We start from the raw sequence: 18,093 nt of genomic DNA, 5'->3' as shown, positions 1-18,093 counted from the left end.
AATTGATCCCTCTGTATTTCTAAAGATTACATCACATCTTTTTGGGTCGTTCTTTCTTTAAATTTTTGTGTTTCACACTAGGAAAAAAAAAAAACACGAAGCCCGAGTGGGGCGCGCTGGCCCCTGCGTGGAGCCAGGGAGCCTAGACTGGCGGACCCGGACTAGGGGGTGGCTCCCGGCCTCCGGGTTCCTCGCCAGCCGGGCACTGCGCCGCGAGGGCGCCCGCGTTAGTAACAGCACCAAATCATGAAGGAACTCTCCCTGCTTTAATTAAAAAGAGGAATCTTGGGAAAACTGGAGCAGATTAGCACAGCAAAGGGTTGGTTCCCAGCGATTTATTTTGATGCATGCATGACACGGCGCACACATGTCGGTATTTCGGCTCAACTCCAGAAGCGTGCGTGAGCCTCCGTAGGAGTTTCCATATTCCTGTCCACATCGCACCTAGGAAGCCCTTAGCCCAAATACCACGTTGAATTATCCGTCGGCCCAAGCTTCGTACAAATGCGAGGAAAAGTATTTAACCCCTGAAGCTGTCAAGCAACCTCTTCAGGGTACACTTTTTATTTTACACGCGGCAATTAAAGGATGGCAAATACCCCAGCCGAGCGACTGAAGCCGTTTGGCAAAAATCTCCAACCTGGGGATGGGGGGATGGGGGGGCGGTGAAGCGCGAAGCCAATAAAACTCCCGGGGCCCTGCGGCCGGAGGTGGCGGCTGCCCGCAGCGGAGGCAATCTCTGGCTGGGCAGAAAATCCTGGAGTGATGACGCCGGTCTTGGGTTGATGGTTATATTTAATTGAGAAAAGGGATAATAATTTCTGCTAAAATTGGACAGGGCCCGAAAGGACGGAACCACTGGTACAGGCAGGGATGGGGGAGAGGTGCTGGGAGAGCTGGGCCCAGGGAGCGGCCACTCGGACCGTGCGCAGGGCCGGGACGAGGAGAGGAGAGAGACGACGACTCGGGCGACACGGGGCCGGAGGCGCCGGCTCAGCGGCGCGCTGCGGGGCTCAAGGGAGACTCCGTGGGCTCCCGGGCGGGCGTGCGCTCTAGGAGCGAGTTCGCGCCTCGCAGAGGCCTTTATACCTGGGTCAGAGCGGCCGGCGGCAGATTGTGGTGCTGGCGAGCAATTGGACTATTGTTGATATGCTAATGAGGCGATTAGGCTGTTGGTAAAGAGCAGGAAAAGGGAAAAGTTTCTACCATTAGAGGGAGATCTCCGAGCGCACACGGGAGCTCCTTCCCTCCTCGCCTCCTCCTCCTCACCCTCCTCCTCCTCCTCACCCTCCTCCTCTTCGCCCTCCCCCTCCTCCTGCGCTCGCCGCCCGCAGCCGGCACTTTGCGCTTACCCAGAGAGTAGCTCCACTTGGGTGCGAGGCGGAGAGGGGCCAAACCCATTCACGCCGATCCATGAAAATGCTTTGGAAACTGACGGACAACATCAAGTACGAGGACTGCGAGGTAAGCGCCGCGCGGGCGCAGTCTCTCCCGCGGCTGTAGGCTCGGAGCTCCGCTTCCCTCCTCTCCTCGCCGCCAGCTGCGAGAGGCGGGTGGGACAAACTTTGCCCAGCGCAGCGCCCGCCTCTCCGATTCGCCCGAAGAGCGCAGGGGAGAAGCTGGCGAGGAAGGTTGAGGACGTTCCCTTCTTTCATTCTCCTCCTTCGCAGCCTCCTGTCCCACTCCCCCTCTACCGCGATTTTCTCCAGACCAGTTTTGAGTGTGGCTAAGGGTAGACGAGCGTGGGTTTTTGAAGTCATTGCTGGCAACTGGGCAGGCGTCTCTGAACTCTGCTTGTCTCTCCAACGAGCTTCTGAGGGCCCAGGTCACCAGAAAGAGGAAGGGAAAACCTCTTTCCCTCTTTAAGTCTTTGTCTCTGATCTTTAACATTTTCATTTGTTCATTCTTTCCTTCCTTTCTACCAGTCCTCCACCCAACCCGCTTTAAAAAGGCCCCCTCCCTTTTGGAGAAGGGGCCCGCAGCCTGCGGTCTCAGCGGGAGCGCACCTCCCTGTGAGCCGATTCAGTTTGGGAGCACTCCTCCACCGAACGGCTGCGGGGCTTCCTCCAGTACCCTGCGTTATTCGAGAAGTTCTAGGCAGCTTCTCGGTCTGTGCTACTGGGTCGGCGCATCCCTGGGGTGGAGGCGGGAGCCTGCTGGCCGCCGCGCCCTCAGCTGCGTGACCGTGGGAATCCCGGCGGGGCTACCCACAGCCTCCGGTGCGCGGAGCCCGCCCGGCCGATAGAGCGCGCCGCCTTGGAGCCCGTTTCAAAACCCACAGTCCCGGGAGCTCGGCTTCGTGGGGCAGCCGGGGAAGCCCCGGGACCCACGGGCCTGGCGGCTGCTGCCCCAGCCCCCTTCTAGCCCCCCGCTAGGAGGGGGACTGGGGAGGGGGCCGCCGCCAGAGACTTAGCTACGTAAATAGTAGGTGGCAGTCCCGGCTTGGGCTCCCCCCTACCCCCTCTTCTCTTTTTGGCATTTGGAGCTGGGAATGTGGAGCGTAGAGGTCTGTGCGGGGCGCGGCGGGGGTCTTCACTTGAAATGAGAATGTGGGCTTGGGTGAACGACGTGTCCTCCGTTCCCTCCTCCTCTCCTCTCCGTGGACTATTTTAATTCTTTTTCCTTTACCAGCCCCTCCTGTTTCGCCCTTCCTTCCCCCAGTGAATGGGGCACGGAGTGCATGCCAAGGGGACGGTTGCTTAGCTGGGGACTCGTGGCTTGGCTGGTGCGGGGCGCAGAGACTGACTCCATGTCAGACCAGTCGCTTTGTTTTCAGGGCCGGGGGGACCCTTTGCGGACCGGTCGGGGTGACAGCGGGCTCCTAAGCCTCCTCGGGCCGTGGCCCGGGGCTCGGGCATCCCCATTCTCGAAGACCGAAAGCCCCGGCGGGCGGGGTCCAAAGTGGGGCGAGGCGCCCGGGGGACCCAGGTGGGAAGCGAACTTGCACCCCCAGAGTGGGGACCCTGTTGGGGCGCGTCGTGTGCATGTGCGTGTGAGTGAGAGTCAAGGGAAGGGGCGGGGGACGAGAAGCGAGAGGAGAAAGAGGAGGAGAAAACAGTGAAGGCTGTTTCAACAACTTCGCGGTGGCGAGCGCCGGAGCAGGGATTTCGGGTTTCCGAGCCGGCTCGGGACTGTCTAATTATGCCGGGCTCTGCAGGGACATGCAGGAGGCGAGGTGCCGCTTGTTCTGACACCCCGGCGGGCAGACTGGCAGCGGCAGCCAGGGGAGAGCGAGCCGTGTCATCCGGGGGTGCGTCGGGCGGGAGTGGCCCAGCCAGTCGGACGGGTTTGCGCCGGGAGCGGGGAGTCCGTGCCAGCGGCGCCCGGGCTGGGCTGCCTCGCGTCTCTGCGCTCCACGGGCCGCGGCCCGGTGCCCCCCCCCCCGCCCCTCCTTCGCGAGCCCCGGCCCCCGAGAGCCGAGGGCGGGGCTGCCGGCGACGCAGAGCGGCCGGTCCCCGGAGGCCGCGGGAAGCAAGTGAGCGGCGGCCCAGGCGAGAGCCGGTCCCGGGCGGGGCGCCGGGCCATGGAGAAGCCGCGCGGCGGCGGGCGGCCGGACCCCGCGCCCCAGGCCCTGCAGCGGAGCGGAGGAGCCCGCGGCCGGAGAGGCCCGGCCCGCCGCAGCTCGGGGGCGGAGAGCCCTTCGAACGCCCGGCCGCGGTCCCCGGGAGCGCCCGGCCGCGCCGCGCGGCCCCCGCGGCATGCCGAGGTCTGCCCCAGCCTTTTAGGTCTGATTGTCCTCGCTCGCTTCCTCTCCCCTCCCCCTCCCCCGCGGCCTCCCCCTCCGCGCGCTCCGGCGCGGCCCCCTCCCCTCCCCTCCCCTCCCCTCCCCTCCCCCCCTCCTCCCCCTCCTCCCGGGCTCTCCCTCCCCTCTCCCCACTCCGGGCTCCTCTCTCGCGCCCACACTTTCTTTCTCACACACGCACGCAAGACACACTCTCCCCCTCTCCGCGCGCTCGCGCTCGGTCTCCCCGTCTCCCTCTTTCTCTTTCGCTTTGGCCTACCCTGCAACCTTTTAAAATGTTGCCCCTTCCCTGTGATTCGCCAGCCGCCGCGCCGCGGCCCCCCGCGCGCTCGCCCGCTCCCTCTCTCGCTCGCTTTTTGTCTCTCGCGCTGCCTCTCCCCACCTCCGATTTGCTACACTAAGGCTCCCGTCAATGGACTGCATTGAGAGCCGGCTCCGGCGCGAGTTGCCTCTCCGCTTCACGCTCGATTTCCAGGCATTCTTCCCTTATTAAGTATTCGTGTAATATTAATAGTCATGAATATCTGCTATTAGGAGGCTCCAGGAACGCTGCCCAGCGCGGTTATTAGAAGCTCAAGCGAAGCCGCGGCTCAGAAAAGAGGGGGAGACACGGATTAAGGAACACGCGCGCACACACACAGACACAGACACACACACTTTTCTTTCTTTTTTTTTTTTTTTGCTTTTTTGCCTTTTCGGGTTTTTTTTTTTCCCAATTTTTTAAGGAACTTTGAATCCTACCCGATCGCGGCAGGATAGAGACCGTGGGTTCGACCAACTGAAGGCGCCGCTCGAATCGGTGGTTCAAGTTCGGATGGACCAGAGCGGGGCTCCGGCGCCCGGGGGAGCGGCGGCGCGGTGACCAGAGTCCTGGGTGGCGCGGGGCGCCTTTTGTGTGGGGCGCGCTCGGGCGGCGGGGCAGCCGGGCTCTCCGCGCTTGCTTGTTGTTTTCCACCCTGACTCGTTACCCCAGACTCTTCGCAGATGTTAGTTCACAGTTTTTCAGCTATGGTGAGTCCCATCCCCACCCCCGACCCCTGCCTCCTTAGGAATTCTAGTCTGGAAACCTGGGGCTGCGGAGAGAGACCTCGGGGTCCTCGCCCGGTTTTCCTTCAGGGCGCCCGCCTTTCCTCGTTTGCATTTCCCGCCTCCCCTCCCCGTTTCTCTCCCTCTCTTCCATCCTTCAGTCGAACGCGGTCCCCCCCTCACCCTCGCGCGACCTCTCCCGGCTCGCACACCTACCTCGCCGCTACTTCCCCAGCGTATTTTCTCTCTGCTTTCATCTGTATTTCCTCGCCTCTTCACTTGTTCCCGAGACGTGCTCAACATCTGATGCTTAATCCGGATGTAGGAAAAACGCTGCCCGGCGTGCCCCTTCTTCCCCCCCGCCCGGGGCCCAGGGCTGAACCTCCGAGGGTTCGCGTTCCCTGGAATCAACTCCGTTCGCTTGTTTTGCAAACGAATTGCAATAGAGGAACAGAAGTCAGGCGTTTCTTCTGCCCTTTGGGGCTGGGGTGGAAGGGGCGGGGGCCTCCGCCCCGGGGCGCACCTCTCTTTTAAACCCAATATAAGGCTGAATCTTTGCATTTTAAACCTTTACTTGACGTCTCCCTCTTCCCCGTCGCTCTCATAAATCGACTCTGTCCAGAAAAAGGCTCCTAAGTGAGGAAGCGGAAAAGACAGCCCCCAATCCCGCAGTTAAAAACCTTCTTTGAGCTGGTAATTTAAACGTGGGCTTTCCTTACAGCCCCTCTACGAAATATGTTTCTATTTAAATAGTCATGAAATGGTAATAGTCTTTGAATGGGCATGATTTTTACCCCCTCCAAATAAATGGAACAGGGTAAACAATAACACCGTGGCGGGCAGGTTCAAACCCAGGGACAGAGAAAAGGCCGCTTCTAGCTGTTTAGTATTTACTAGGAATTTTAATTTTGCTTAAGGGAGGTTTCCCTCTGCTGCTGAGCGGGCTGTAGTCCGGGTTCTGCCTTTTTTCCCCCTTTGCAAGAAACGCCTAAGGAGAGTCTCTAATGCCCCCTCGATTGGCATCGGCGAAAATTCCCTGCGATTGGGGAAGGAAGGGCCCGTTTCGCTTTTGGAGAATTTTCTGCCAAAGCCGCGCGGAGGGCTGGTTCCTCGCGGCGGCCTGCGGACCGGGCCGGGCGGTTTCGCACGCAGCCTGGCGGAGTGGCCCAACGCCTGATGCCGTCTTCTCTCCCTTTGGCCTCGCTCTCTTGCAGGACCGTCACGACGGCGCCAGCAACGGGACGGCACGGTTGCCCCAGCTGGGCACTGTAGGTCAATCTCCCTACACGAGCGCCCCGCCGCTGTCCCATACCCCCAATGCCGACTTCCAGCCCCCCTACTTCCCCCCGCCCTACCAGCCTATCTACCCCCAGTCGCAAGATCCTTACTCCCACGTCAACGACCCCTACAGCCTGAACCCCCTGCACGCCCAGCCGCAGCCGCAGCACCCGGGCTGGCCCGGTCAGAGGCAGAGCCAGGAGTCTGGGCTCCTGCATACGCACCGGGGGCTGCCCCACCAGCTGTCGGGCCTGGATCCTCGCAGGGACTACCGGCGGCACGAGGACCTCCTGCACGGCCCCCACGGGCTTGGCTCCGGACTCGGAGACCTCCCGATCCACTCCTTACCTCACGCCATCGAGGACGTGCCGGTAAGAGGCCGCGCGCGCGCGGGGGGGGCGGGGGAGCAAACGCGGTCCCCGCTCTCTCACGCCCAGGAAAGGGTCCCCCCCTGGAACGTCCAGCCCCGGGGACTGGGCTTTCCTCCTCTCCGCTGTTTACTTTCTCCAAATCTCCTTTTGTTTTATCGGGTGGACCCTTTAAGCACCCACCTAGACAACCACATGCCAAAGATTCAAAAGTAGTTGAGAGTTCGGCCGGGAGAACAATGGTTCGCAGAGCTCCTTCAAACAATGCCTGCGTTACCATTTATAAATCAGACGAGTGTCACCGTGGACGCTACCTTCCCCTCTCGGCGACAGTAAACTGTTTCGATTATGAGAGGATCTGATTCCACCGCTATGTCTGACGTGGGGGTTTCTCCTCCCAGTCCTGAAAGACGTGTTAGAGTGGATCAAAAGAGCTCATTTAAATGCCCTATCGATTTAAAAGAAAGTGTAAAAGACACACGGATAAAATTATTTTGACCGGATTTTATGAGTGCTAGGGGGTCTTTGAAAGTTACGTGTATACCCTACCCTGATTAAAGAATACTAAGTGGCAAATCCGAACAGGAGGACATTAAATGCAGCCTTTTTTCTCTTCCTAGGGGTGCTAAGTGCTGACCTCATAAATCATTAGCTGGGTTCCCAACGCCCATCAGGACCTGCTACACCCCCATATTACTTTAATGTTTTGAGACTGTTGGGCAATGCAGTCTTTGAGCTCTAATTCAGTTATCAATAAATGCAGTTTTCGATGATTTCTAAATAAGCATGGTATTAGCACATTTACTCTTTGGCAATGCAAACCAGGCTATTGATAATTTGAAAATACTTTCTGAAATTAAATTTAAACCGGCATCTCTGCTTCAATTCTACATATTTATGGTTTCCTCACAACCTTCCTGAAATGGAATTAGAACAAGCCAATAATTTTATTAAAGCTGTAAAGGCTCTGTTAATGCTGCTTTTCTTTGGAGAGGAAATGTATCTGGATGTGATTTTTGCTAAAATGCTATTTCAAATTACTGCATCAAATATTGCAGCAATATGTCCGTTGACAGTTTAATGATTACTGCATTAGATTGCAAAGAAAATGGTCAGATGAACTTACCTGCTTGCTTGGTGAATTTAAAACATTATTTAAGTTACATAGGGAAATAGAAAATTTATTACATTTCTCATTTGGCCTAGTTAATCACTGAAATTTGTTGGTTATGTTTAGCAGCCTAGCATGGAAAGCAGGAAAGTAGGCATTTGATCCAGGGTGGGGTTTAGTAAGCCTTGTGTGCCTGCATATGTGTGTGTTGTCATACATGTTTTTAGAAACATATTACACAGTGCATTTCTTGGAAAGTAAAATGAGAGGAGGAATAGTTGGGAGAAGGGCGATTAAAAAACAAACTTGGAAGTTGTGACCATTTGAGTTCCCCTTTCCGGAGAGTCTCTGAGTCCTGATCCTAGTCTGCCCCTTGGAAATATTTGAATTGCAAAATAACGTTGCAAGCTTTTTAAACTTACCACGAATTAGAATTGCTCTACTTTGCAAAAAATTCCAAAGTGGCTGGTGTGAATTCTTAACACCTGTATAGTCACTCTTTGTGGTGAAACTGGCCTATAGGAGAAATTAACCAAAAGATCAAATAAAAACAAGGAAACCCAGTTGCTGCTCTTCCCCTTTCCTCCCCCAACCTTTGAAGAAAAAATTCTTTCAAAGGAATTTGGGTCAAGAAAAGGGTTTTCAATTTTCCCATTGCTGCAACAGTTAACCTTTAATGAAAACGAACGCCAAATATTTAAGAAAACCAAATCGATGGTGAAAATTATTTAATCATTAATATCTCAGTGGGGTTTTAAACTTAACAGTCTTCCCTGTATGGATAAGGTCTAGAAATAACACAAATAAAAGTATTATGCCACACTACATTTACTTTATGGGTTTAGGGTGCATGCATAAAGGGATCATATTTCCCCATATAGTTAAAACACAAGAACTGCAGCAGTAGTCATTTCTGAACATTTCTCAATTTAATTATACTTAAATCCAGAAGCACTTTAGGCAAGTTACAAATGAGAGCATTGAGTATAATAAAACCTGTAATAAAGCAACTTAGTACCATCCACCCGGAATCATTGCGATCAGGCACAATTAACAGGAGCATAAATCCAAGACAGAATGGAAAATGTTTGAATCAGTATTATTGTTGGACAAAGACTAGAGAAGGAAGTAATAGTTTTTTTAAATGGTAATGCCTGCGTTTGGTAACGATTGCGAAATCTTCTATCTCAGCAGCCCTGGTGCTAATTTGTAAACACAGCCAGACATTATATTGCCTGTCAGTTTCTGCATTAGAAAACATGATTTCATTTTACTTTCTAATCACGTTTTGACTGTAGCACATACGTATAGCCACCCATCTGTAAAAAAAAAAAAAAAAGGAAAAAGGAAGCCCACACTAACAAATCTGCTGCTGGACACAGCAGGGAAACCTCAAAGGCTTCCCCCCTCCCTTCTTTCTATCGTTTTCATATCCAATTTGATATTTGATATTCAATTTAGACAGTAGTCCTTAAAATTTTTATTTTGTTTCTCCGTAAGTGCAGGTGCACATGCACGTTTGCTCTTTATCACGTCCCTAAAACGTTTCCAGTGCTCCCAGGCCACTCCCGCCTCTGTCATTTCTATTGTTGTTTCTCTGGCTTTTGCTGCCTCAACAGTGGAATCGCTGAAGTCCGAAGCCACTGAGGCGCCAAACTAAAGCTAGGTGTATTTTGAAAGGTTAAGCAGGCTGTGAGAAAGATTAGGTGTTCCCAAACTCGATTTAATTTCCAAAGAAAGTTTTGTTCCCCACTCCACCTCCTTCAAATGTGGATTATTTGCTGGGGGTCGAGAAATTGGCCGTGGGTGTACAGTGAAACCTCTTGAGCTGCAAAGCTCCAAATTCCAATAAGCCAAGATGAGATGTTTATATATAAATGTCACCAGATGGGAGGGGGGATTTCGATTCTACGCCTTCCCCTCCCCCTATCTTGCGCGAAATATTCATTTCCTTTTGTTTTGATTATACACTTACATCCATGTGTATCCTTTTGTTGCAGCATGTAGAAGACCCGGGTATTAACATCCCAGATCAAACTGTAATTAAGAAAGGTAAGCCATTTCCTTCTGCATTCCAAGCATGTCCTTACAGGCATAGTGCTATTTAAAAGAACTTGCAGAGGTGTATTTATTTTTTTCAAGTAGGATTTCCTAAAGGCTCAGAATTAGCGAATAGATAGGCGTAGAACAGCAATGCTCAAATGATTTAGTAATGGCAACAGGCTAGCTTTGTTCTGATTTATGACTTGACCATTTAATTTAGTTTAATGATATCTGGACAAACACATGAAATGTGTGATAGTTGAGCAGATTTGGAAGTGGCATTTCAATTTGGAAACAGTTTTAACAGTTAATCCACTGCGTGAGTGGCCATAAGTGTTATAAGAAGTGTATAATGCTAAAAACAATGCAAGTAATTCACTATTAATATGGGGGCAGATGATAAAGACAGCACTCCTTAGCAGAGAGGGAAAAAAAAAAAACCTTTCAAGTTCTTATACTGAATTTCTCATTAGGTGTTGAAGGATTTTTTAAACTTTGTGAATTAGGTTAGCAAAAATTTGGCTTTTGGTTAAAATGAGCCTCTTGAAGATGTCAGGTTTATTAGCATAATTGTTCTGAGCAGAAATTGTTTTTTAAAAGTGTCAAGTGATTTGGATGGATTTGTAATTTATGTTGCGTTTAGTGAGTAAAATAAAGTTTACTGGATTAAATGCTATTCACAGCAGCTTTTTTTTTTTTCCCTTGGTTATAGTGGCAACGTTACATTTCAGGATTCTAGGCACCACCAGAGGATGATGCTATATAAAACTGTTCTCATTTCTAACCCCAATCAGTATATTGTTAGCGAGTTTAAAGTTTCATTTTTGCATCTGCGAAGTCTTTGTCACGTCAAATTAGATGTGCAAGGGATAAATCTTAAGAGATGCTCTTTCCAAGTCGACATGATAATTGGCTCTTTTATTAGTAATCTCTCAAGAGTTCGTTTAACTCCTATTGTCTCTATTAGCCTCCCCAGAGCTATTAATGTCACAAGTGATCTATCCAAAACCTAGAGCCCCCCCCCCCATACGTCTAAAATATCCCCATTAAAGAGAGAGTACTGAGATAAGCATGTATTATGTAGTATGTCTCCATGTGGAATCTTAATACAAATGCATACTGTATTTAAATGGTTGTGAATGCATCTGAATTATATTGGTGTTAGAAATTTAACGTGTTGGTCTACTTCCTGCTGGCCTTGAATTTTTTTTCCCCCCCAAGTATGGGGGAATCCAACAATGAAGAGCTCGTGATTTTAACTAATAAGAATATAGCCTCCCCCTAATCCCCCTTTCCCAAAGAAGGTGCTTAAGCGTAGGGACTGTTAACTCTTTGCTCGTCGAAAATACACATTGCTAATATTCCATGGTAGGCCTGTTTATCCTTTTTTTTTTGAATTCAAAACTGGGCTTGGCATGGACTTCTAAAACCCCTTTTCACAGATAAACGTTAAGGGGGGGCGGGGAGGCAAGGACTATTTATTGAAAGGCTGGGGCGTGTGCGCTGTGTGACAACTTGAATCCACCACTTCTCGGCTTGAGTGCCATGACTGAGATGCTCATTTTTAGAGGCAGCTTTAGCCGTGGAGACTCTTGGCTGATTTTAATTATGGGTCTTTGAACAGTTTCTCCCCAACACTGAAGAAGCCCTCGTCCCCCCCACCCACCCCACCCTGAATGCACACGGGGCTTTTTTCTCGGCTCTGGGGCCCAGTGTCCTCCGATGCGGAGAGCCGAGAGGGTCACCGCCTCACTAGCACCTCTAGACAGCACCCCAGCGGTTACAAGGCCAGGGGGTCCCGGCGGAAGGACAGGCCGGGCTGGCGGGGCGGGGTTGCCGGGAAGCGCCGAGGGGCTCAGGCTTCCACTACCCACAGGGATGGAGCCGGAGGGACTAGGGCAGGTGGGGAAGGAGCCATGGGATTTTCGGGGCTGGAGGAGAAGTGGGTTGGTGGCGGGGGACGGGGGGGGGGCGTTGGTGGCGGCGCAGGCCTGGGGCGAGGGGCCCGGGGCTCCACAGGGCTCCCCAGCGCCCACACGCGGCCTCCCCATGTGTCTCCGCAGGCCCCGTGTCCCTGTCCAAGTCCAACAGCAACGCCGTCTCCGCCATTCCCATCAACAAGGACAACCTCTTCGGCGGCGTCGTGAACCCCAACGAAGTCTTCTGTTCAGTTCCGGGTCGCCTCTCGCTCCTCAGCTCCACCTCGAAGTACAAGGTCACGGTGGCGGAAGTACAGCGGCGCCTCTCACCGCCCGAGTGTCTCAACGCTTCGCTGCTGGGCGGAGTGCTGAGGAGGTGAGGCCCGGCGCGGCCCCGCCCAGCCCCGCCCCCCGGCCGTGGAGGGAGGGGCGGAGGGGAAGCACTGCGCCTGCGCCGGGATGGTGACGCCAATGGGCCTCGCGCCAGGGCCCGCCCTCCGCGGGATAAGAAAGGGGCGGGGATAAAGAGCGGAGAACCGAGTGGGTGGGAGCTGGGGGTGGTGTGGGCGGGGCGAGGCGACGCGCGCCTGCGCACTCCGCCGCCTTCCCGCCCGCGCGCGCGCGCTCCGTCGTTCCAGGGGCGCGCGGCCGGCGCGGCGCGCTCACCGGGCGCCCGGCCGCCCCCCGCCCCTCCCCTGCGCACGCGCAGCTCCCTCCGCGGCGGACTCAGTCCCGCCCGCGGCAGCCGCGGGGCGCCGTGCACCCGCCTGTTCCCTCCTCGCGCCCGCGTCGCAGGCCTAGGAAAACTTCATCTCGGGCTGCTCACTTTGCCTTGCCTGCATGCAGGGTCTCTGATCGCAGAGGGCTTGCGGCCCTTGAATAGTGTTTTAAGCAGAAGACGATGGTTTTAGAGTCAGCGCGCCACGCCCCCGCGTCCCCGTCCCCCCAGGCCCCACGGGCCCGAGGGGCTTTCGCTAATAATTCGGATGCGCAGCGTCCGCACGTGCCAGCCTGCGTGCAAGGCAAGGTTACGTGCAAGGCATGGTTACGTGTGTTCTGTGCGGTCGCTACCTACGATTGCATGTTGCCTACGTGGTCAGGAATTCTCATCTCAACGCGCTCGAGATTGGAATGATTCGTTTGCTAGATAAGATTTTATGAGGGTCAGCGAGGTGAAGCACCTTCCCTGAGGGCAGTTTGTCCCTTCTGTGGGCTTTTTACTTCTCGGGGTCCCACCCAGGGTTGTGTGTGGTGGGTCTTGCGTTGAAAGGTCCCAGATATTTTCTACTTCTTTGTAGTTTTTAATAAGAAAGTGGGCCCAAAACTTCATTCTTTGATATGTATACATATAGCTATTTATAGACCCGGAGTTCTGCTGTGATGGGTATATCCTATACAAAGGCTTACAGAACCATTTTTGGGCAGATTTTAGCATCAGCTGTTGTACTCTTTTCTTCCCCCTTCACAGTCATTCGCTGTCTCTTTGTAATCTTTCACTGACACATCTAAATCTGCCGCTGCCTCTTCCTACCCCTTCCCCCATCCCCAGTATTGGAGACTGTTTACCTAGGGGAGTATAATCTAATCCACACAATTAAAGAGCACTTGAGTAGGGAATAAAATCTGAAATTAATTAATTTGCTGTTTTATTTAAACAATTTATCTTAACCACTTTCTTATTATGGGAGTCTATTTAGACATCTATTTAGAACCACCTCCACTGTCTCTGAATTCAGTGACATTTGTAAAGGCTGATATCAACTTTTGACATTTCCAGTTAGGCTGGTGACATGGCATGTAAACAGTTGGTGAAATGAATTTCCCACTGGGGCTGAAGCCGAGCAAGAAACCTGAGAGTGATGATAACTTTGGTTACTCTGAACAGGCTCACAGCAGATCTTGCAAAGACAATTTAAAGACCCCGTTGGGATTTGTGTGATTGTAACAACAGGGAAAATATACAGTAATCAGTTGAACTCAAAAATACTTCACACCCTGGAGATGAGAACTGTGTTTGTTTGTTTGTGGTTCTTCTTTAGAGAGTTGGGAAATCAAAACCTTCTAACCTGCCACCATAGTTGCAGTAATAAGTGAACACAGAGGGTGCTTTACAGTCTAGCAAGCACGCATCTCCTATGATCTTTCCTTCTCAGGTTTCCTTTCCTTATATGTCTAGGGGCCAGGATTCTTAATTTTTAAAAGCACATTTTAGGAAGTTGTCAAAATGAGTACAGTGGGATGCAGAGCAACTGAATGTTTTCTAAATCCATTTCTCACATATATTTGTGAAACAGGGCGAAGTCTAAAAATGGAGGAAGATCTTTAAGAGAAAAACTGGACAAAATAGGATTAAATCTGCCAGCAGGGAGGCGTAAAGCTGCCAATGTCACCCTGCTCACATCACTAGTAGAGGGTAAGCGAGTTCCCTTGCTAACAAGAAGGGAAGTTTCTCCTGGGAAAGTGGATGCTATTCAGTGGCCAGATGTTTGGTTATATTTTGTGTCAATTGTGCAATTTCATTTTTTTCCAGAGAAGGTAGCTGGAAGTGAACGGAATTCTTGCATGTGAAAAAACTATTTGCATTTAGTCCTGTCCTCCTTTCCTCTTCCCCTCTGCTACCAAATTACACCCCCCCCATCACTGCCCCAGCCCAGTTTTGACCTAAACAATGTGAAAATTTAAGAACTGCATACTCTTCAAGTTCCTGTCTCCTTTATGGAGCTCAGCAGTAAATCACTTAAGCTACTCTGACATCTGCGTTTGAGAAATGCGTGACCATTACTTCCTGAATTAATTTGGGAATCTTTGACCTGCATCCTGATTTAAGACCATCCTGAAAGCTCAGGGTTATATGCCCTTTCAGGTTTTTGTTTTCCAAACATATGCTCCCTTATCTCTCATTTAATTGTGCTTCTCTACTGGAGAGGAAGAAAAATGAACAGTTTTAGACTTTGAGTTATTTGGATAGGAAAAGAAAAAATAAATAAGCATTGCAAAAAGTTTCTCATGCCAGTTTTTTAAGCACACACACACACACACACCCAGGCTTCTAAACCCCTCAAAACAAAAGCTCACCTTGTCCTCACTCCCTTTCAATATACACCATAGTCCAGTTATGGTAGTCACATTCTTACCTCCTCCAGATCCTTGTTAAGTTTGTCTGATACTAAATTGGCTAACGTTTGGGTGTGTTGGAATGAATGTGTAGTTCTCTTGCATTTTCCTTTGTGTTCTGTTGGAAATGTCTCATGCCAATAGGAAAAAAAGGAACTCAAGTTATGGTGCAGATTTCAAAACCACCATTTATATTTAAAGATGGCACTTTATCTTACTTATATCTTGTATTTGAGGAGATATTGTATAACTGAATTCAGGTTCTCGCATTGTAAATTTTTAAAATATTTAAAAACACAAATTTGAGGAGAAATCCTGTGAACCATTTGTTAATGGTGTCAAAAATGATAACTCATGTAACTGTTAAGGAATAAGCAATCGTTCAGTTCCAGAAACTTATCTACAGTTGCACTGTATTAAAAATAATGCCGGTGCCCTGGGAACCCACCATTCAGACCCCGAAAGCATTATACGCAAAGAAAATAGTGGTAACGACTTTGGGTGTAGGGTGAGAGTGTGCATGGGTCTGGGGGTTGAGTCCCATCGCAGGGAGGCAGTTTCTGGAGAACTGTTATTGTTTGTGATCCGCTCCATTTTATGGAAACAAGCTCCGCGGAGAGGGCTTTGATGCTCTAATTGGCGCATGCGTTCTTCCGGAGCTGGAGCTAATGGCAGGAAGCCCTGCAGTAAAAACCAACTGGTTCAGGAAATTAAAACCAAAGATTCGAAAATCAACAACACAGACAGACTCAGTGGAGTGACCCTCAAATCCTCTTGGTTAATCGGTTTGGATGAACAGATAATTATATGCGATAAAGTTAAAATGTAAACCCTGAGTCGTTCCCTTGCAGAAAAGCTCAAGAAGTAATTATGAATATCATTTTATGAACGCGTTGATAGGTGTGAGGCTGGAACACAAGAAACATTTTAAAAGAGAAGGTGGGAGAATGTCATCAGGGTGGGGCATGAGGCTGCGTGGGGAGGTGATGGAATCTACATTTTCAAATCATCTTGGCCTTCTAGGGTAAGTGGCCATTTTCCCTGAGAAATGCATCTGCTAGAACCCTACAGAGAAGGAAAGAAAATGCCTGAAGTGGGGAAACAAATCGTTTGTGTTTCCTGCAACAGCTGGGTTAAGAAAATAAGGGAGCTAGAAGTCTTGATCCCAGCTTTTTTCATTCTCTTGCCCTCTCCTTCCTCCTTTTGCCAGGAGAAGCTGTCCACCTAGCCAGGGACTTTGGGTACGTGTGCGAAACCGAATTTCCTGCCAAAGCAGTAGCTGAATTTCTCAACCGACAACATTCCGATCCCAATGAGCAAGTGACAAGAAAAAACATGCTCCTGGCTACAAAGTAAGACATTTACCTCTTCGGGGTCTCTGTGTCTCACTGTCAAAGAGAAACATCAAAATCCTCTTTGCTCTCACTTTTGGCCTCTTTTCCTTTTGTGTTAATCAGTTTTGTTGTTGTAAACGCTGAAATTACAACACAATCTTATAAACCATGATGGAGCTTAAAGAGGAAATACGAGGAAGATTATGAGTGTGTATTTCCCTCTTTCCCCTCCCTTCTGCCCTACCTTCTCATTAAAAAAACAAAAAAAATTAGCATGTATGTGAATGGGGTATAGTGGGGATGTGAGGGAAGCTGAGTGTGGTTTTGTGACTATGTTACTTCAGGAAAACCAGAACCAAGTTCTTAAAAGAGTGGACAGACTTGCCTGTGTCAGTTTTTGTCTCTTATCACTAGCTTCTCCAAGGGCAAGGATTAAGCTAGTGGCTTGCAAAATGTTCGGGTCAGAAGCTGGCCTAGTTTCCACTCTAATCCCTTCTCCCATTTCTTGCCTTGCTTTCTTGACCTCCTCAAAAGTGCTGTACACACACAGCCCACAAGTTCTAGCCTACAGGCGAGATGTCAAATCAGTTTCAAAATGGCCCAAGTTATATTCCCATCGGTGCCTGGGCTGAATAGGCTTCTCCAGGTGGTGTGTGAAAAGAAAATGACTGTTTTGATATGTTTTCTGGAAATTAAAAGGCTTGTTTGGAAGCCCGTAATTATCAAAGTCGATGTCCCAGGAGGGCTCGGATCCAGAGGGCAGAGGCTGAGGCCTCTGGCAGGGCACTTTCTAGCCTGGGGAGACATCAACTGGCCTTGGGGGAGGCAGCCGGCCAGTACTCCCGGTTCTGCCTCCCTCCTGCGAGGCCCCCTACCCAAAGCCCCAACCCAAAGGCTGCTGCCGCCTCGGGAAGGCCCCAGCCAGTCCTGGCTTCCCAGATTCAGAGACTGAGCTACCCTTGTAGGCCTCATCGCTTGTATTTCAACTTTTCCCTCTTCTCTTAGCTTCCTAAGCACACCCACCCTCAAAGTTTTACTTAGACATTTTTTTTGGTGGCAGTGGGGGAGGGGGGGCACGGAATGCATGGGAAAGGAGGTGGCAAGGGAGATTGAAATGTCTATTTCTGCTTCCCCAAGCAACTGAATTATCCCCGCACTTGGGTATTGGAATGCCTTTTATTTTTTAAGAGTAAAGCAATCCCGAGAAAAGTTTTGCCTTCCTTGTCCACACCCACCCTGATTTGAAGGTGAATGAGTGGAGAATTCATGCCCCCAGACCTCAGATTGCTGAGGTCGTGGTGGAAGGTCAGGGAAGAGGGTCTCTACAGTATTTTGAGCAGGACAGCTGATGGGTACCAGGCTATTGGCTGTGGAAGAGATGCTTGTGTTTCTGACTCCCTGCCTTTCCTACTCACCTTCCTTTCTCTCCTGATTGGGTTAAGTGTCTTCCTATATCAGGGATGCCTAGCGTGAGTGAGAAATGGGGGTTAGAAATTTGGTTCAGGACTTCCCTGGCAGTCCAGTGGTTAAGATTCTGTGCTTCCACTGCAGGGGGCACCGGGTTCGATCCCTGGTGTGGAAACTAAGTCCACATGCCACAGGGCACAGCAAAGGAAAAAAAAGTTTGGTGCAGCTGAGAGGTGAGAAACACACAGGTGGAAAGAGAGAGGGGGGCGTTAGTGGAAGTGTGTAAGGAGCAGGAGATGTGCGGATGGCTCCTGAGAGGTGGCTAGGTCTCCCCAGCTGTGCCCCGCACCCCTAGTCTGTCTCTGGGGCCCTGAGTCAGGTCAGCCGTCCTGCAGACAGCGCCGGTTGCAGGGAGGAAGGTCTGTCTCGATGCTGGTTGTGCTCCCACGGAGCCTCACCCCGGTCTCTCTGCCCTGCTTGTGCTGCAGACAGATCTGCAAGGAGTTCACCGACCTGCTGGCCCAGGACCGATCGCCCCTGGGGAACTCGCGGCCCAACCCCATCCTGGAGCCGGGCATCCAGAGCTGTTTGACCCACTTCAACCTCATCTCCCACGGCTTCGGCAGCCCGGCGGTGTGCGCCGCGGTTACGGCCCTGCAGAACTATCTCACCGAGGCCCTCAAGGCCATGGACAAAATGTACCTCAGCAACAACCCCAACAGCCACACGGACAACAGCGCCAAAAGCAGTG

General features: G+C 51.4%; 1 protein-coding gene across 3 annotated transcripts in view; it reads left to right on the top strand.

Annotated features, from left to right (window-relative positions):
• Positions 1 to 1,413: 1,413 nt before the first annotated feature.
• The window catches only part of TFAP2A (transcription factor AP-2 alpha), an 18,255-nt gene continuing 1,575 nt past the window's right edge, over positions 1,414 to 18,093 (top strand). Inside the window, exons 1-7 of one of the 3 annotated variants that reach the window (XM_070360702.1) lie at positions 1,414 to 1,464; positions 5,983 to 6,417; positions 9,526 to 9,577; positions 11,632 to 11,863; positions 13,782 to 13,900; positions 15,812 to 15,953; positions 17,831 to 18,093. The exon at positions 17,831 to 18,093 is cut by the window's right edge and continues 1,575 nt beyond it. In XM_070360702.1, coding sequence (XP_070216803.1) covers positions 1,414 to 1,464; positions 5,983 to 6,417; positions 9,526 to 9,577; positions 11,632 to 11,863; positions 13,782 to 13,900; positions 15,812 to 15,953; positions 17,831 to 18,093 — 1,294 coding nt within the window. Of the gene's footprint in view, positions 1,465 to 3,929; positions 4,754 to 5,058; positions 6,418 to 9,525; positions 9,578 to 11,631; positions 11,864 to 13,781; positions 13,901 to 15,811; positions 15,954 to 17,830 lie in introns of those variants that run through there. The other 2 variants (XM_070360701.1, XM_070360700.1) reach the window with 2 other exon arrangements.

The sequence above is a fragment of the Bos mutus genome, chromosome 23 (assembly GCF_027580195.1).
Source record: "Bos mutus isolate GX-2022 chromosome 23, NWIPB_WYAK_1.1, whole genome shotgun sequence".
Classification (NCBI taxonomy): Eukaryota; Metazoa; Chordata; class Mammalia; order Artiodactyla; family Bovidae; genus Bos; species Bos mutus.
Note: the sequence above shows the minus strand (reverse complement) of the source record. Positions and strands in the feature narration are given on the sequence as shown.